This window comes from Poecilia reticulata, chromosome 3 (genome assembly GCF_904066995.2).
Source record: "Poecilia reticulata chromosome 3, P_reticulata-male-v2, whole genome shotgun sequence".
NCBI lineage: Eukaryota > Metazoa > Chordata > Actinopteri > Cyprinodontiformes > Poeciliidae > Poecilia > Poecilia reticulata.
The window spans coordinates 6286583-6307725 of record NC_088832.1 but is presented as its reverse complement, the minus strand read 5'-3'; the positions used below and the strand labels follow the sequence as shown (position 1 = coordinate 6307725).

Here is a 21143-nt window from a genome sequence, read left to right as displayed (position 1 = left end):
TTAAGATTAGATCACATGCAGGATATGGATTAAAAGAAGACAGCAAAACAATGTATCAAAATCTGACCCTCAGCTGTTGACATAAACATCTGAAGAAGAAAACATTGAACCAAGAATTGAAAGAAAATAGGAAAAAAAAGAAAAACTTTAGTGAAACTAAAAATAAAGTGGGGAGAGGGAAAAATCTAGTAAAAACAACAAAAATACTGAAAATATTCCAGAGAGAATATGAACATGTACATATTCAGACACAGCATACAGGACATTTCCCCTCAGGCTCATAGATCATCAGCAATTTGGGAAGGGCAAGTTTGTTCACTAAATATTTGATGGGCACCCTGAGCTGCAGTGAGATTAAAAGATTAATCTTGGCAGCAGAGATGTGTTTATCGGCATGAAACTGTTACTGTGTGTTTGCCTGTGTATTTATGTGCATGTGCAGCACAAAGAACTAAATTAATATTGAATAAACAGCGCTCAACCATTGACAGCACTTTAAACAAACAGCGCAGACAGATAGAGGAGTGAAATATCAATAAACTAATTAAGTTTATTAGAATATTTAAGAGGGCTTACCAGATATTTAGGAACTAATTGTCATAATGAGTAGCACAGGCGATACATTACCTATTTATTCAGCTGTATTGGACAGTATTTCCACAGTTCCAAACTAAAAAAAAAAAAAAGAAGGTTCTTTCTCTTGCTGACATTGCTGGGGTTTTTTTCAGACATAAAAACTAGAAATGCTCAGTCAGCATGAAGCAGCAGATTTATAATCCAAAAAAACAAAAACCCAGGCCTTACATGAGTCAATATGCTGGGATATTTGGCCCGCGGATATTTAGGTGCCCCCTGCTGTTACTACTGAATTAATGTGAACAAGGTCTGACACTGTCTCAGACAAAAGCAATGCTGCAGAATCAGCTAGATGCATGCTGACTTTGGGGAAGTCGTTTTTGTTACTGTGGGGAAAACAAAAGCAAAAATGATTAAACCCATTTTAACGCTGACCCCCCTCCCCCCCCATCCCCTAAAAAAAATGAAGAAAAAGTTTTTACTTAGCAAAATCTTAAAAAACCCAGCCAGTTGAAACAGATCAGAACTGAAAGAAGGTTTAACACTAAACAGGTGGAACATTATGACCACCTGCCTAAGATTGTTTTGGTCTCCCTAACTTTATTGTTTTTCACATTAAAGGCAAGCTTAAGTAGCCAGCGTTGTTCTTCTCTTCTGTCCTCAGTGTGGTCGCTCTGACGGACGACCAAGGGCCACTTTAGGCAGCCTGGAGATTAGTGAATCAGTGGAGATTTGCTGAGGAGAAACGTAAAGCTGAGCCTACAATGAATCTCACTGGCCAAGATTGTCTAAAGGGATAAGATCCTCACAAAGATCTGGCTCCATATGGGATTGTGGGCTTGTCTTGTGTGGGACTCTGTGCCTGTAACTGTGTGTGTGAGATAAGCCTCGTGGGTAAAGGGTGAGTGTGTGTGGTTTTTGTGAACGTGTGAAGAATGGATGTTACGTGATGAGAAGGCTGCAGTGAAACTGTCAAAGCTAGGGAGACCATAAGGTCTTAGAATCCTTTGAAGCTAGGCGGCTTCAAATGCAGAAGCTTAAAAAGCCTAAAAGAAGAGAGAAAAAAATGGATCTGTCACACAGAAGTCACAAACACATTTGTGACCCCAAGGCAACCTGACCAGGGATACATATTTACTTATTCCGTTTTGTTCCACATAACTAAGATTTCCTTCTAAAATGACACAACTTGACCACATCCAGACACATTTTTTCTTTGACAAAAACAAATATACTTTTCCAGGATGCGTGTCTTTAATCACTTGGATTGTAATGCATTCTTGTAAACCGCACAAGCAGAGATTTTTAGAAACATGATGCAAGTGGCTGCTTTGCATCATGACTACTACTGCTGTCCATCCCTCAAACCACAACAATGCAGCTGTTTTAATGTTTTATAGAGATGTAAAACATATTTCAATCAAAGCATTAGATGATACACAATCAAGCAGCATTCATGTTTTCTTTGTGAAGTGCCATGACACAGCAAGTGTTGTCAATTAAATAGAATCAATGTCATGCTAAGTTGTTCTAATGCCAGAACTAGTTGTGAACTAGTCGTTTGTGAAAACATAAAAAAACATGTTTTATGTTTTCACAAACAAAATGAAAGCATTTTTTGCATTTAAGAGTTTCAACTAATTTTTTTTTTTTTTAATTGTGAAGTTTTGTTTTGGAGCTGAATCAGGTATGGATGCAGGTGTTCACTTACACACACCGACTTGGGCTGCGGGTGCCACTAGACAAACCTTATATGAACAAGCACCAGGTGCTTTTCAGTGACATTGTTCTTACATACACATCTGTTATTTGCTGCTGTCGTTTCTCGGTTCTCTGTTTTCTTCTCTTCTTCTGCAGATGTAGATGCAGATTCCTACCGTGTTCTTCCTGTATTCTCTGTATCCTTCTTGTTCTCACTTCTATTTCTCTGTCACTCTCTCCCTGTTAACATTCTCTTAACCTCTTTTCTTTCATTCTTTCTTTCCTTCTTTCTTTCTTTCAATTTTCGTCCCCGTCTTAGTGTCTGTCCCTATTAATAAATAAACCCTAAGCAAATTCTAAATACATTTTTTATGTATATAAAGCGGAGCATTTGTTTGTTTATTTGGATCCCCCATTAGCCACATCATAAAGAAAAAAACATTTATTGCAAAAACAGTTACACTCACTTAATATAACATTAGTAACTTGGTATATTGATTCATAAATGCGTCCTTTAAAAGTGAATTATCATAATGCTCCACTTGTTATTATTTTTGGTACTCAGAGAACAATGCTCATAGACATACTGTCAGATAGACATGGGGGGAGGGAAGGAAAAAAAAGACACCCCAGTTCACATGCTAACTTTGGCTTTTAATACATACAATATTAGAAAAAACTATTCCTTTTTTATATTTTCAAACCTGCCAATTTCGACAGTTAATTTTTCCTACGTGCTATCTATAATGCTGCTACACTTTTAATTGAAAAGTAGATTTTCCTTCAAATACAGAAAGATTTGTTTTAATAAAAAAGCATTAGAAAGCACAAGAATATCATAATCAGGATTTTGCTTTAAACCAATAATACCATTCGACTCGAGGAAAGGAAAAAAATCAATTTTTTTATTCTTACCAAAGTCGACAAAGGAGGACTGCCCGATGGTTTTTGCTGGACTTGAGACGACTTCCCTCTTGGTGAAGGCCCCATCCTGGGAGAACAACACAGAGGAAACGAGGGAAAGAAAAGAGAACAATAAAATTATGCAGCTTCATAAATGCTCATACATTTTGCAAATGCTCAACTGTACTCTCGATTGTTTAGCGGCCATAAATAAATCAGCTTTACTTGAATTTTGTTTTATAGTCACAGACCAGGTAGCTCAATATTGCCATACAGAGAAGAGGCATCATTTTTATCACACCGAAGCAGTAATTTTTTTCCTTCAAAAGAAAATGGCTTATGGGACATTTTAATGGACCATTCGAGGGGAAAAAAAGGATAAGTATGACAATTGTGCATTAACATTAGGAGTAGGCAGAATCGGCACATATCCATAAATCTACTAGCAGGTGCTGAAACGCTACAACAGCCTTCTCTGCTTTTTCCCCATTTGTCTCTAAATACAACATTACTTTTTTCTTTTGCACACAACTAATGTTAAATTAATATTGCTCTCTAAAGAAATGCATAAAAATGAAAGGATTTTACAGAATAAAAAGAGATCCCAGACTGTTCAAAAATATTTTAAATGATCCAAATTACAAACATGCACAATGCGTTCACTTATTGTATCTGCTGTAAAATAAATGCGTAACATAAAAAAATATATATATTTTTTTCTCTTTAGTAAATTTTTTGGTATTGTTCCAAGTTTTATAAACAGTTTAAGTCTGAATCACACGACCTCTGACCCTCCCACAGTCTTAAGAGAATGGGTCAATTGGACCCTGCGAGGTTTTTACCCTGTGCGGGGTCTGGTGGGGTCACACTGACCAAGCGTGCGCTTTTACGAGATTTTTATTTTATTTTTTATATCTACTAAGACCGCCGGGCAGATAAATAGGCTGAACTTTTACAATTTCCTATTTGCTGGCAAAAGCAGCAGAGTCTAAAGAGATCTTCCCCTTTCAAGGGTTTACACAGTCCGAGAGAAACAGAGAATATTTATTGCAAAATTATGAACATATTTAAACACTGTACCATTGGTATACATGTGCGATATCCATGGCAGGTGATAGCTGTGGGGTTCATGCTGTACTTTGAATTTATGTTCAAATAACAGACGGCAGCTCGGCTTTCAGTGTCAAAGGTCAGAGAATTCCTTTGCTTTCCTGTGTTAAAGCAGCCTAAAGGGACAGTGGCCCAGCAATTCATTAACATTGTCACATATTTTGCTTCAGTGAATTCATTAACTTGAAGATCTCTAGACCCTGTTGGTTTTAGGCAAAAATGAATGTTACAAATGAGAGTTCCAGAAATAATAAAAAAAGTGCTTTAAATTTACAGGTATGTCTAAAACAAACTTGAATTTAACTAATATTTTTTGTCACTCATTTCAGAAAAGGGAAACTTGGGTATTGTATAGATTTATTATATATAGAGAGTGAACTATTTCAAGCCTTTACTTTATGCAGTTTTGATGATTAGGGCTTACAGAAAATGAAAACTCAAAATTCAGTGTCTCAGAAAATGAGAGAATTATTAAAGATGAATAGGGTATTGTCAAGAGGAGGATGAAAGACACCAGACCCAATAGTGCAGACGACATACATAAAGGCTGCTATTAAAGCAACCTGGGCTTCCATTACACCTTAGCAGAACCACAGAAATATTCCACTCTACGTGGAATGAATCTGTGCAAGATACAAGTGACAAAAAAGTTTGAACTTTCTCACATCATAATTTTCTGAGCTGTATCTGGAAGAAAGGATAAGCTAGATACTAGATAAGCAGGGAAAGCAATGAGTTTATGCACACACATGCACTGAGGGATGTATGGTCTGCTGATAGCAACATTAGGTGACTCATGAGACAATCCACCAAAGACAGAAACAAAGACAGGAAGAGGGATAAAGACAATGATTTACTAAGAGAGACCTGCACATATATTATCAAAGAGATAGAGATAGTAAGAAGATTAACCAGGTAAAAAACAGCTGCTTGCTAGAGGTGTAGACTCTGTTGAAGATTTAAATGATTTTTACCCAACTGCTAACATCTGGTTGTGACGGATGTAATGTGCCAACTAGAGCATGAAGGAAGCAAAGCTATGTTTACTGGAAATTGCGTGCGCTGTAGAGAACCATCCCACAGTGTGAAAAGAGATTTACTGAGCCGAACAAGATGACTGTTAATCAGAGCTGTAAGCTTGAAATGCAATGAAATGTCTCAAACATTTCTTTTGCTCCAATTTTAATTGCTCAATATTTGGAAGCGAGGCCAACATGGACTGAATGGCTTTGTTTACTTTATTTGAATATCTGCCAAACTACGACCATTGGAAGACAACAGCTATAAAGCAGCACAGAAAATCAAAAATAATTGTTCAAAAGTCATCCCTTTGTGTGCTGATTGGCCCGGTTGAAATTCAACTGCAGAAATCAACCTCAACGGGAGAAATTCCAGAAGGGGCGCTGAAGGGAGATGAGAATCGAGAGGAACTGCATAGGGATGGAATGTCCAGGCTAAAGACGTGTGTGTGAGTGTGTGTTTTACTTGATGCAATGCGTTGTACAAAATGAACCAATAAAATGCAACAAACTCCAGTCTCACTTTATTGTCTAGATGTAAACAAAGCAATTCAGCATTTTCTCTTTAAGAAATATGCTGCTCCACTTTTTACCTCCCTAGCAAAAGTCGTAAGTTGCTATGGCCATCAAAATAAGACCATGAAAGTATATAACTTGTAACAAGCACTTCATATTTATAAAAGTATATGGACTACAGTAAATAAAATTCAAAAGTTGTATTTCATGAGATAAAAAGACAAAGCATGGTCAATAAATGCTTGTCTGTTTAACAACACCGGACAGATCCTGGCAATAAAGTAGAGGAAGACCAACATTATAATGCAAAGCACCATCCATGGTATTGATTTTCTGTGCTGAGAGAAATTCCACAATGCCACAAGGATTAAATTGCCAATAAAGGCAATTTAGAGGGAAGTCTTGGAACAAACATGAACAAACAAACAGTCTATCAGACGGAAACTCAATCTGACGAATTTGATCATAAACTGAAATGAACGCCATAAAATATCATCTTTGGATGTTCAATGTGTATGAAGTAGTTATTCCAAAATGCCAATGAATTATAAACCACAAAAGCCCTTTCTTTCCCCCACCCCAAGATTTATACAAATCACTGGAACTTGGACTTTATTTGTTTTTGCCAAAATATAGTTATAAAAATTTTATATCTCAACATGGTGTGCCATAAATCAAGAAACTATGAAAAGATACAGAGCAGAAGAAAGAATGACTTATGATATGTTTCTGTAAAACTTTTTTCACTTTACTTAGTCTTTGGGAGAGAAACAAATTGGGAACACAAAGGGCCAATCTAATCATCTCCCAAAGATTTGCAGCACCAACAGAAAGATGGAAGGGACTGTACAATTTTATGACTAAGAAATGTATGTGTGGCAGCTTACACTATTCAATACCACTGCAAAGAAAACCCAAATACTCAAAATCTTGCATTTTTTTGGTAGTTTTTAATGTTAGTTTTAGTGAAAAATTTGTTCAAATCAGTTGAGAAAAAAACACGAGTGACAAAGTGTTGATAATCTTATTATTTATTGTTCCAATCTATTCATCTGACCAAATACAATGTTGACTACTTGGCCAATGTTCATCTGATGAAAGATTGGTGCTGTGACATGCATCAATAATGCCATCTAAATCATTTTTATGTAGTTTTAAGGCCGTAGTTCACTGCTGCTTATGGAATTGTTTTAGTGTAGTTTTGAAATGTGACAAACTGCTGTGGATCATACTTGAAAAGTGTGGTTCAAAGTATTTCAACCATTCATTATAGAAACGACTCATCTCACTAACTCCCTCCTGAGACATTAAGATTAGGAGACTGATGACTAGAGTTGCCAAAGTAATTTTCCCGTTAGATTTATGTTGCCTCTTTCGAGTTGGTTAGTATTTCTATGTTTTGACATCTAAATGGGTTTTTTGCATGACTGCTCATCGCTTATAGTGTCGTCAAGGAAGGATAATCCTAAAGGGCCACATATTGAGTTTGAAAACATCATCAGTTTTACAAAAAAAAAAGTCCTTAAAAATAAAGTGTGTTTCTGTGTAAAGACACGCCGCTTGTTTTTGGAGAAAATGAAAACACCTACTTTGTATGATGAGTCAAAGTCACCATGAATAAGATAATAATGAAACTATAAATTCTTAATATGAGTCAAAAAAGCAGTGCAAACACCTTCCATACTGGAAACCATTGGAAGTGTTATACAAAGGCAGAAAAACATATCAGTAAAAAAAAAAAACACTTTGACATTGACCAAAGTCCAGTTCAGCTGAAGAACACAGAACACTATTATTACTAAGCTGTGTCACTGCTAACTTAGCATACTTGTACCAGTGGGAAATCTCTTTAACAGACTTCAGAACATAGACAGTATGCGTCAGTGTCTCTGTATGAATGTGTATGTTCTCAGCACTTCTAAAATTTTATCTTAAAACTGACATGAGTACTTTTTACATAAAGTTGTCCCCTTTATATTAAAGTTGTGTAAATAAGTACAGTTCAGAGATGCCAGAGGAAAAGTTGCTTGTTTCTTTTAGGTTGGTGGTAAAACTTATCAGATACATCCCTTATTGATATGCATGATATGCTGTTAGCTATTTGGCTGTCATGAGCAATAGGTTCTTTCTAAATTCTTAGTAATACCGTTTTTTTAATTCAATTTTATTATGTCATAGTGATATGATCTAAAACCCAAATCAGGCGGTTCAGCTGGACCAGACCTAAGGCCTCATGTACAAATGGTTAGCATACACAAAAAACTTGATATACAACCTTTTCCACTCAAACATTAACTGATTTTGGAAATGTGCTTACTTTATAGATTAGAAATACACAAAACTGTGTTTCTTTTATCTGGAAGAAACTAAGGAGTTTGCCCCACAGTTAGCAACAAGTTCCAAAGTGAAATTAAGTTTTAGCACTTGTAGAAACTAAAGTGTGCTGTTGAGTTAACCTTTCGCATCATGTTGAATGCACTGAATTCTGACAAAGTTCAATTATGGTGGCACTTTTTTTTGTTGATTTAAATGTTCCTTGGAGTGTGTTAGACAAAGAGTTCCACCATAACAAAAGAATAAGAGTTAATGATTGCATAAGCACTACTTAATGTACAAAACTACCATATTTCCAGAAGGAAATGTCCAGTCATGTTTAATGTGCGTCAAATTAATAAAAAAAAAATTATCAATTCAAGCTCCTCTGAGCATTTAACATAGTGATGTGAATAAATCTTCATCAGTGCAGGCAGAGTGTCTGCCTAGTGTAGCTTGACATTAAGCAATGTCATTATTGTTCCACTGCAGTAACATTTTAATAGAGAATGCATAGGTTCCCATTCACACAGACCTAACAGTCAAATGTTTCATATAATTTTCCATATCAAGAAGTGGGAGCAACATGCAACTACTAGAAATAACTCTTCAAAATCATTCAACTTTACTAACTTTTACTAATATTTACCAGACATACAAACAATCTATTCTGCAGCAAGGAGATCAGGGTTTCTGGTCACTCATGGATTTATGGTGTCAACTTGAGTATCAGGGATGACATCTGTGTGATTGACTTGTGCTGGCTCCTTAATTGCAATGGAACATGATTAAAAAACTGAGCGTGTTTGAGGACGGCTAACTGATGTGTGAAGATTAAGGGATTACATGCTGTAGAATTGCTGATGCAGTCTGTTTGAATTACCCCAAATACATTTCTCTTTCATTCAGAGAGGAACACACATAGCTCAAATCTGAAAACAAAGAGGAAATATATTCTATTTTTAAATAAGTGTCGGTAAAAGCACTGTATTTGCTAATAGGTGATATAAGAATGTCATTATCATTGGATTAGGGTAACCCTCGATGGGCTGCATGTGTTCATGTAAGCTCAGTGAAACAAATCCTTTCGTGTTGCTTTTAAGATCGAAATAATGATGCCAAGGCAGCTCAAATATAGCGATGGATAACATAAAAGCTGCCTTGCTATTTTCTTTGATGCGATAACAACTAAATAATACTCTGGCTGCACAGCTTGGTCTATTTACTGTCACAAGGAATTAAATTCACACTAACCACTGGCAAGGAAACAGGAAACAATGAAAAAATGTTTGCTTTTTTTCCCTCTTGAAATATAACCCAAAACATTTCTTGCAACTTGCTTCCGCTACTCTGTGTTTAAGATGAATATTTTATGTGTTTCCCCGCTTTTTCTTTCCCTTGGTGAAATGGTGAAATTACAAAATTGAAAATCAGAACGCTGACATGTTTGTGCAGCAAAGCGCAGTTTGTTCCGGTGTCACCAATTGAATCTATCATGTCACAAACCTGACCTTTTGCACCGCTCAGTAACTCCGCTGGCCGATTCGTCTCTTTGTATATCTCCTACTTTACTTCCACTGCTGTGACTTCCCTCTCTTGTGTAATCATGAGAAAACAGTGGAACGGGCAGTGATGGAATAAGACTAAGGCGGTAGAAAAACCGAGGCGATTAATTAAAAAAAAGTGGTGGAAGAAAAAAAAACAAACAAGTGAGAGTCTACTGGCCTGTGACCGATAGATACAGCCGAACAACATGAAGGGATTAACAGCGGTCTAATGCTGATGGCTTGCTGGGAAATGGCCTGGTCTTCCGTGTTTGACTATATTTTTCCAAGCGTAGGAGTGTGCAACCAGAACAACTTTTTTGTGTTTTGTTATTAGGACTTGTTGGTGTGGGGCTGCACAGTGGCGCAGTTGGTAGAGCTGTTGCCTTGCAGCAAGAAGGTTCTGGGTTCGACTCCCGGCCCGGGTCTTTCTGCATGGAGTTTGCATGTTCTCCCTGTGCATGCGTGGGTTCTCTCCGAGTATTCCGGCTTCCTCCCACAGTCCAAAAACATGACTGTCAGGTTAATTGGCCTCTCCAAATTGTCCCTAGGTGTGAGTGTGTGTGTGCATGGTTGTTTGTCCTGTGTGTCTCTGTGTTGCCCTGCAACAGACTGGCGACCTGTCCAGGGTGACCCCGCCCCTCGCCCGGGACATTAGCTGGAGATAGGCACCAGCAACCCTCCCGACCCCATTAGGCACAAGGGTGTAAGAAAATGGATGGATGGATGGACTTGTTGGTGTGCATGATGAATTGGTGCACTGAGGATGAGGGTCATTAGAGAAAAGCAACACAGCACAGAAAGAGCTTGCATGAAAGGAAGCAATTTAGCTTTTTTAATGGGAGGAAGTTGTCTAACACCCAAACCTGGGCTCAGTACTTTGTTCCACTTGATTTTAAAGGCTTCACTTTGCAGAACAAGTTATCCTTTGGCACACTGGATAGACGGACAAGGGAACTGAACCTTTTACATAAATGAGAAAAGATTCAGATAGTTTCCTTTATGCAGAATAAACACAAATGGAAAAACATTTTGCCCAGACTGACTAATAAACTGCTGTTTTAGCTTAATCATTGGTCTATTAAGAACAACCATTCAGATAATTCCCTCTCTGCTAAACTAAATCAAATAAACTCAGACTAAACTCAAATAAAATCAGATATGCGTTATTTAATTAAACTTATTTACTGACCTGGACAGAACTAATGTGGAAAGTAGGTCCATTTAGATTTGCTATCACACTGACATTTATTATGTGAAAATGTCATCTGCCCAAAAAAATTTAGATTGGCTCAGACTCAGATATGAGAACAGAATTTAGGGTCTCCAGTGAATGAAAACTGCTCAGTCAACTTTTACGATTCTAGATGGATTTTTACAGATTTTTTTTTTTACATTCTTAAATATTACACGCAGTATTTGAAATGTATAAAGAGCTCAAAGTGCTGCTAGTAAGACCTAAGTAGCCCATATAAATGTAGATAAGCTGCAAGGAAACTGCCAGGCAAAAATAATAAATAAAAAGTGAATGCTTGGGTGTCTTTATTAAGAACATTTATTATGATACATCCAGGGTTTAAGTAATATATGTAAACTCTGTATTTTATTTATACCCGAAATGCTCTAATATGCTAGGACATCACTTATTTTGCAACATTACATTTTTAAAACTTTTCTGATATAATTTAGCATTTTTGCAGATTAATATTTACATACACATATCTGAAAAATGTATAAAAGGTTCGATCCTAAAAAACATTAAAATTCTAGAACTATGAGTGAAAACTCCCCTTCACTTTCATGCCTTTTTTTTTTTTCAACTTAAACTGTTCAGTCCACCCATCACACATCTGGTCTTAGAGCAGAGCGGTAAGTTTGTTCTGTTTTGCTCTTGCTTGATTTTCTTTCCTCCTCCCAAACATTCTAACTTTGCAGAACGCCTCGCTCTGCCTCTGCTTCGACGCCCTTCTTTCCTCTCTTTTCTTTTTCATATTCCCTCTCTCTGTGATAAGATAAAGTACTGTCGGGATTCTGAATCAACCTGCTGCATTTCAAACAGGCCCCTCTGACAAAAACCAAGAGCCATGGTCTCCCCTTCCTGCTCTCCTAGAATATCAAGTAGTTGGGTGGCAGTGCCAGGAAATCCAGGAAATCCCACGACACGTCCTATGAACTTATTCATAGGACTATTTGCATTCATGTGTATAAGATAATATAAAAATAAGTTAAAGGTACACTTGGGACTAAATTCTCATTCGTTTCTGAGAATGCAACCTTATAAAATGTGCATAGATCAGACTCTGGATCATATAGGACATAAGGATTATGTAAAACAGATAAGATTACAGCAACATACCAGTTTTAGAAATATTATGCTAAACTAAATGTATTTGGATAAAAGTGTCAAAAGAGTTTTGTGCAGTGTAAAGATATCCTTATGTTGATAAGGATTACTTTTAAAAATAAACAAGTCATTATTTTCCACTTGCCAATATCAGAGCATCCAACAGCATAACAATAACTGTGACGAACAGGAAAAAATACATTGTAGCCAGTTAAATTTTGTAATAATAGTTTTGTTCTTACCCAAAGCTCAAGGTGTATTATTTTACATCTTACCATGTTGGTGTATCTGCAAACATATTTTGGATTTTCTAAACGTGCAAAAATTTAATTGTATGTTGCAGAACATAAAGTCCAGTCGTGTTGAAAGTGTGTATGTTGGTGAGTCAATTTAGGGCCCCGTTTACACGACAACAATTTTGGGGGAAAACGGAAGAGTTTTGTTGCGTTTGTAGTGCGCATTTACACGAAACCACCAAATGTTTTCTCTGACAACAGCACAGATTGAAAACGGGTTCCAGAGTGCGATGTTTCTGAAACGTACCGTTTTCCGTTGTCGTGTAAACCTAGAAAACGGATCTTTTCTTCCAGAGAATCCCCAGCTCATGCATAGTATGACGCAAAACATAGCTGCTTCCTACAATCCACAGAAGAAGAAGAAACTACTCATAATGCTGGTGTTACTGTTTCCCCATCAGATACGGTTCCCTCAGCGTCTCTTCACCGCTGCGCACCGCCCAGATAGCAAAATACACGGCTGCTTGTTCAGCGCTCTTATCTAGAGAACTATGGACCAGCCCTGACTCCAGACGAGTTTAACAGGGGGGCATTGACTCATTTTGGGGGGCAAAATGAGTCTACGTAGCTGAACATAGATGACAACATCAGTGGCCTACAGGCTACTTGTTAACAAGCTTAACGTCCTGTATTGATATTAGCTAGTCATCTTTTAGCTATCATCACCTGCATCCAACAGCTTTACTCAACTCAGTCGGTTAGTTTGGGGGGAAAAACTGCAGTTATTTGCGTTTTGCTGGTTTGCTGCCATGATTCTAACACACACCTGCGCAGCAGCAGCAGCAGTAGGTCTCCTTCGCTGCGTCAGGTGTAAACCCAGCGCAAGCGTCTCAGCTTTCATGTTGCGTTTGAAGGCGGCTCGGAAAAACAGGTTACGACTTGTTAGCAACGGATAAAACTGTTTTAACTGCTGAAAAAGGTAACAGAGGACACGGATATGGGAAGTGCGGGAACTCCTATTTTATGAAATTGATATAGGAATAACAGACTGTTGGCCATTCCAAGGTAAAAACAATAAACAGCTTACACTTCGGGGCCCGCTACAGATACCGTGAAAGCTCAAACAAGATGTTTCAGCAAAGTTATCCCACTTTTTCCAACTGCATGCGCCCTAATCAGACGCACACAATGCGTGTTTTCTCCCAATCTATGGGAGAACGGTACCTGATGGGGAAACGCGAATCCACATGCCTTCAAGTACAACTTTTTTTTAAACACATGCGCACTTTCAAAGTTTCATAGAACCTAGCACCAACTAGGCGCAGCGAGAGCATTACATGTTTTCAATGTGTACCGTTACTGTGTAAACACAGATCGTAATTAGAACGTTATCGTGTAAACGATCCAACAAAAACGGAACAAAACTTCCGTTTTTGTTGGATCGTTGTCGTGTAAACACCCCCTTAGTCAAATGATTCAAAAAGTATGTTAACGTGTTATCAATTCAAGTTCCTCCGAGCATTTAACATGCAGAGGTGGATAAATCTTCGTCAGAGCAGACAGAGGGTCTGCATTGTGTAGCATGACATTAAGTAATGCTATTATTGGATCGTTGCTGCAAAATTTAAATAGAGTTTCCATAAGCAGTGACTACGCTGAAGATAAACCTGTGTATGCTAAAGTATCAGATAAGTAGAAAGTCGATTATTGAGGCTTCTAAAAATAAAGCTGGGTATCTTCACACATAATTTAAAACAAACTGCTGAACTTTGAATCTGAACTGACAATATTTATTCCACTTTATATGCAATAGTTTTAATTGTTTTTACTTGAATGCTACAAGACCAACGCGTTTACACATTTTCCTGCTTATTTTAGATATATTCATCTGGGTCAACGGGCCTCATAAAATTATCTATATCTGTAAATCAGGTAAGATAATAGACATTTGTTACCTTATTTAGCCAAGTCTCAAAGTTCCCATCTTCAGTTGTCAGGAACAAATCTGTTGTAGGAAACAAAGGCGAGAGAAAAGAGAAGGCATGTTATTAGAAGGGATATTGTTTTTCCATTTGGTAATTATTCTTCAAATAAAATTGTTGAAATGACAGCGTGATCAAGCCCAGGGTAAAGCACATATGAGAGCTTTGCTACAGTAGAAAAACTAGAAAAATTGCAATCAAAACCTGCATATAAAACTAAGTTATTTTCCCCTCCAATTATTGCTGTAACCGAGGAGGAGAGAGTCAACTAAATAAGTCAGAACTTCACACCCACATTCTGCAAACTGAATAAAAACAAACTAAATGCAGAAATGACTGCAGGCTGAAAAAAAAAAGAAAGCAGTTTTCTCTGACTTAATTTAGCTGATGGAAATTCCATTTATTTTATTTATTCACTGTTAAACTTGCACAGGAGAAACAAAGACTGATCAAAAGACAAATCATGTTGAATCAACTTTGCCGAGAAATATTTTTGGTATAATTGATATTAACTGATGTACACAAATAAATTCAGTACATTTTTTTTTTTTGTACATCGACTCTTTTGTGTTTATAGACTAATACCATTAGATTTATTTTTTTCTAAAACTTGTAGATGCACCAAAACATCTATTGTATGAGTTCCATTAGTATAAACTGCAACATTTTTAATGTGTGTCGAGAATAAATGAAAATGCTGGCAATTGCAGTGTCATCTGATGATTCACAGAACCTGCTGATGAACTTTTAAATTTAATATGGATGACAGAAAACTTTCAGATCAGTGAGGACAGAAGTGAAGTTCTAGTACTTAGCACAGCCAATCAGAGAAAGGAACTGTGTAATTTCAAATATTGACGGTAAACGTTTCAGATTAGGTAAAAAAAAGAAAATCTGCTTCATATTTGAGCAATGTCACATCAGAAATAATACAAGTATGAACTGTAACACAGTAATCTGTAGTATGTTTTTGTATGAAAATCTATTAAAGATTCCACAATGAATTAGCTTCTTTGAGCAGTCAGAGGGAAAACCAGGTGAAGAAAAGGGTGAAAAAAACATATTATGGAGAAAATATGGTGCTCAGAGCAACAGGATTTCTCTGAGCTTTCTCAGGTCTTCGCCCCCTGGTAATGCCTGTAGCTTTCGCTATTGGAATCTTATAACCCTGCACTTGTACTCATATTGCCTGTGCTTGAAGCTTCGAGCTGCAGGCTGCACTTTTAAAGCGGTTTTCTGTGTGCTTCTCTGCGAGACGACGATTACTTTAATCGCCGCGTTCTGTGGCTCTGCCCCAATAATTGGACATGAAATAAATATCGCCATTGATCTGCCTCAGAGCAGAGCTGGGCTCGACGCGTTTCAGAGCTCTGCATAGAAGAAAAAACAAATCTGAGTGATAATGGATTGGGAACAGGGAAAGTAGGAAAGGTTGTTGCATTAGTGAGGGGAACAGTGGAGGTCCTGCATAATGAACGTGGCAACGACAGACATTTTACATCGAGTGATTGCCTCCAACGCACATGCTGTCGCCAGAAGCGAGTTTAAAGCACAGCGGTGGGATTGGTTAGGAATGATGTGTGAAACTATAGACCCACATCATTCTATAACTAAAGAATAGACTTTAAAATACTTCCTTTAGTTTAGAAATCGTTGAATGGCATAGTACCAAAATGCATTAAAAGGACAGTATTGTATAAAATCTACTTTCATCATGTTATAATGTTATTCCCTCATCAAAAGCATACATGAGTGTTGCCTTGATGCACTCATTAAGAGAAATCATTTAATCTCCTGTCGTAACTATTCAGCTGTACAAAATGCCTCACGTGCGACTAATCCATTCAACTCCTTCAGACTAGCCAGCAAACACCTGGTGGAACTGGGCATCTGTTGAGCTCATCATACAAGCTCCTTCTCAGTGAAAAGCTGGTAAAAAAAAAAAAAAAAGTTGTTAAATGGTTAATAGTGGTGCGACATTGCGAGGACTTCCTGAAGGCAGATGTGTCAGAAAGAGTAGGAGTTTTTAAAAAGAGTCAGAGGCCCAATTTGTAGGTGTTAATTTACAAAGTCACATTTTTTTTGAGTCATATTTAATACGTATAGCCATTTTCATAACAAATGAAGGCAACATAGTTACTTAATTGTGCTATAAACTGGCACTATGTGCCTGGAAAATACATAATACTGCCCCTTTAAAGATCTACTGTTCCATCAACCTTCCAGTCCTCTCAAGTCTTCTGGTTCTGGTTCTCCTTTGCATCCCCAGAACCAGACATGGAGAAGCAGCATTCAGCTTCTTGCCACCTCAAAACTGGAACAAACTTTCAGAAAACGGCATAACTGCCAAAACAATCATGGCGAAAAACCCACCTGTTTATAGTTCCCTTTGATTCATAATAACTAGAACAGTGAGCAACATGTTTAATGTATATTTGCTTAATGATTTTGATGATGGCGTTTGATGTTTATTGCTTGTTTTATAATTGTTTTTTTCTTATGTTTTTATTGTGTAAAACACATTAAACTGCCTTGTTGCTGAAATGTGTTATACAAAAAAACTTGACTATAGGACTAATATTCCACAAGACTCGTGAGTCACCTCCATCCTCACACAGACAAAGAACTTAATCAGGGGGCTTTTAATTTATTACTTGGGCCCAAAAATACCTCAGAATTCAATCACCATCAGGCCCAGAGTCTGAATAGAGCAGAGGTCCCCAAACTTTTTCCTGTGAGGGCCACATAACTTTTCCCTTCTCTGGTTGGGGGCCGGAGTCAGTTTGTAACAGAAAAAGTGTGACGATTGCAGGAGTGCCTAAATTTAAAAATGTATTGTTTTCCAGAAAGCACAATCAAACAACCTTCTCTGGGTTCTTCACAGAAAAGATCCAGGAAGGATTATAGTCTGTATTTTCCGAACTATGAGCCGCACTGGACTATAAGCCACAACCTCCAATTTTTTTTTTTTAATCAGTAAACATACACATATAAGCCGCAGATATCTCTGCCGCTCCAGGTTTTCCACAACAATGCAGCAGCAGCAGAGGGGGGCGGACACCCAAAAATTTAGTCATAACAGGTCAATTGAATATCACATTTATTAGGGTCGAAAAAGAAAAAGTTGCCAAGTTTAGATTTAACAGAACTGATTACGGTAATTTCCGAACAGTAACTGTAACAGTAAAAGTGCTGATCCTTCGTGTCTGCTACTAGCATGTGCTAAATCAGTGGTCCCCAACCTTTTTATGACCGCGGACCGATCAAGACTTGGGAATTTTGTTGCGGCCCGGGGGGAAGAAGGGGAGATGAACAGTCAGATAAGGCTTCTGCATGTTGGTGTTCCCACTAAATACGGAATATGCCCTATTTGGGTTGTCTTGGCCCTTTTATCGCAGCCTGTGGGGTTTTCCCTGACTTGGAACGAGAATACGACCTGTAGAGAACGAGAACGGCTGACATATTGCGCAACTGAGAGTCCGGTGGATATCGGAGATGATATGTGAAAATGTTTATTATTAAATCTAAAGGTCATTATTATGTTTATTCAGTTAAAAATGTTAACTATGAAAAAACATAGTCACCTCCAAATCATAATGCAGCAAATAGAGCGGCTGCTTACCGTCGTCTTTCATCCACCGCCTATTCTTTTTTTTACATCTTTTATCTCTTAAAATGAGTCCACAAACTATCACTATTGCTTCTACATTGTCATCCGTGTTTGGTTATTCTAAATTCCCGCTATGTTGGGGGTTTTACTGAATTATCCTCTGGAATCGGGATGTTCGTGACTGGAATCGGTTCGTGTTGCTCCTGCCTTGGACACAGAAACCGATAGAACCTGTTGTACTTTTATCAGCTCTGTGGTCACAGAGGTTTGGAGAATCGGCCGACAATTCTTAAATCTTGCCGTCTAAACCAGACTTAAGACTCACAAGCTCTACTCATCTCCTCTCGACCACTGCCCAAACACTCTGACTCTGGTCGCTATGGTAACGTTTATATATCCCTTCAAAATAACAGAAGCGCCACAAAAACGAACATTTTACTTTCGTGAAAATTTTAACTCACGATAATGACTAACGGGAGCCCTGAGCTAAGACCAAATGTGGAGGCGGGCCGGATCCGGCCCACGGGCCGTAGTTTGGGGACCCCTGGATTAGAGAGTTTCCTAAGCAACAGAAACATCTAAAACATCTTAGAGTCAGGTATATAGCGACATAGTTACATTCATCCTAAAACCTCAGCATCCCAACAACCAATTTTGGTGATTTATTAGTAAAGATTTTCAGATTTTCAGATTAGTGAAGATTTTCAGATTTCAGAAATCAGATTTTCAGATTTCAGAAATCAGATTTTCATATTTTCATATTTGATTGTTGTTACCACAGCCTCAAACTAAATGCCTCTTCTTTTTTTGTTTTTTTTTGTTTTACAACCGTTAAAACCCAGAATTCACTTTAAACTTCAAACAAGTTGTGAACATGAACTCAGAACATTTTACATAAACAAAGCAAGTAACCAATTCATGCATGCATTACACACAGAGCGTAGGGTTCACACTAAAACGCTGGCTGTGTGTTTGTCCTTCTCCTCGTTGCTGTGTGCGTCCTGCGGCCGCTACGGGTGGCATTTTGATGAGCTTAGTTAATCAGCCAATCAGGCCTCTTAGACAGAATCCAGCCGGGATTGGCTGATTAGCCGTGAGTCTGCTGATTCAGTGAGAGGAGCGTGTTGGAGCAGAGCGATGCATACAGAGATCTCCATTTTGCAAACTCTTATTGCTGTGACTGTGGAGCAGGTCCTCCGCCTCCCCACCGATCGGTGTTAAAAGAGAGATAAGCACAGACAGATCTCCAGAAAAAAAATCTGCTGTTGAGCCCGAATGAAAGACCTTTTTAACTTTTGTTCTTCAAGTCTTCCTTCATTAGTTCAATCTATAATAAACCCATAAAGTGCAAATTAAAGGAGCAGTATTATGAAAAATTGACATTTTTGAGCTTTACATCATGTTATAATGTTATTCCCTTGACAAAAACATACATTGAGTGTTGCTTTGATTTTTTTCATGCATGTTTGAGAAATCCTTTAATATTCATGGCAACCATTTAGCTGTGTAAAACATCCAAGTAGTCCTAGCTCTACCTTCGAGGACAAAGCTCCTCCTTGGAGCTGCAAGTTCCAAGATTCTGAGCTTCTGCCTCACAGAGGAGGCCCCACCTGCAATTCCATCCCCTTAACTCCTTCAGACTAGCCATCAGCAATTAACAAACACCTGGTGGGACTGTGCATCTTCTGACCTCATTATGCGAGCTACAGCTAAAATTTTTATTAAAGGGTTAACAGATAAGTGATGTGATGACTTCCTGAAGGCAGAGTTTCAGAAAGAGCAAGAGACCCAATTTCAAGATGTTAAATCAGGAAGAAAAATTTATTTTGAGTCATTATGGATATATACAGGATTTTTTATAACAACTGAAGTTCATTTTGTTACTTGATTCTGCTATAAAATGGCACAACGTGCCTGGAAAACACATAATATGGCCCCTTTAATACAAAACCTAAGTGGTGCCACTATTGTTCAATGCAACACAGTTTTACTTTTTCAAATTAAGATACATCACATAAATAAGGACAGAAAGACAGAGTCCTCCTTGTAATATTCTCATTTCTTTAGGATATGCTAACATGGTTTAATTTCACAAACCGTTTCTGAATTAGCATGAGTGTCTTGGTAAATTGGGCTTGTGTTGTTTGTCGGGTTCAATATTCAAATCGACTCCCACTAAAGAGCAATTACCTTCAATTTACTGATAAAAAAAAGAATCCAATTAGTGTCTGTTTTTAAATTATATTGATATTATGTGCTGTAGAATAACAAGAACAGGGCGCTGGATGTTATTGTCTTTAGTAATAAGAAAGCCAGATTATTGTAAAAACAATTAACCCAGCACCTGGTAAAGCGGTGAAACTCCTAAAAGCCACATTAAAGTCAGACAGAGCTACAGTGGCTCTGGTTGAGTCATATTCTTTTTATATAAAGGCAAACTTGTTGTTTTATCCAACTTGAGATTAAATAGCGGCATGATGGAAGGTTTTTCTTCATAGCACAATTGAGACTTCACATATCTTCAACGTAAAGTTTCATATAATGTCATTACTTTTGAAATTATTTGGTATGCTATAAATACAATTTCATCAAATTGAACAAGACAAGGAGACGGCCTGATATATGTGCAGGTCTTATATTGAACTCAGAGGAATATGTTTTAATATTATTTTCACTCTTTGCTCTGCAAGTCAATAAATGGAACAAAAAGAATGAAAGTCAATCATAAAATTTTGACAGACCAGTGTTGGTACCATCTGAGAAAGACGAATAATAACCTAATGGTAGGAGTTCATGTGTACAGCAATAAATCAATTAAACTCATTATAAATTAAAACGATATTAATAATTTCAATTTGCAAGATTTATCGTTTCTCTCTTTCTAGCTAAAACTTGATGACAAAAGTCTTCAGTCTGGGGCTTAGCTCTCAACTATAGCCCCCTTTTTTCAGGACTATTTAGCTTACACTGTTGACACTTTGTAATTAATTATATCTGCTGTTTCTGTTGTTTTGTTTTTATTTTGGATAGTTAGCATGTCTTTCAGTTCCAGTGTTAAAGATCAATAGACTTTAAAATCTACTGAACATTTGAGAATGTGTGCTTGCATTATTATGCCGTTACCATTCTTGAAAATGATAAAGCATCCTTTTTAAATCAACTTAAATTTAAAAAAATGTAAGCCAATTTAAAAACTTAAATTTTTAAATCATTACTCAATGATCATGTGATCAAACTTGAACATTCAATGGAGACAACAATTTTATGAAGTTGTTCATTTTCTGTTTCT

At 37.4% G+C, this 21143-nt stretch overlaps 1 protein-coding gene across 1 annotated transcript in view; it reads right to left on the bottom strand.

The window, feature by feature from the left end:
* Window positions 1–21143, bottom strand: part of itfg1 (integrin alpha FG-GAP repeat containing 1) — a 181352-nt gene that overhangs the window by 137284 nt on the left and 22925 nt on the right. Inside the window, exons 7-8 of the mRNA XM_008404870.3 lie at window positions 14218–14267; window positions 3193–3268 (exon numbers count right to left, since the gene is read on the bottom strand). Of these exons, the coding sequence (XP_008403092.2) occupies window positions 3193–3268; window positions 14218–14267 (126 nt within the window). The remainder of the gene's footprint in view (window positions 1–3192; window positions 3269–14217; window positions 14268–21143) is intronic.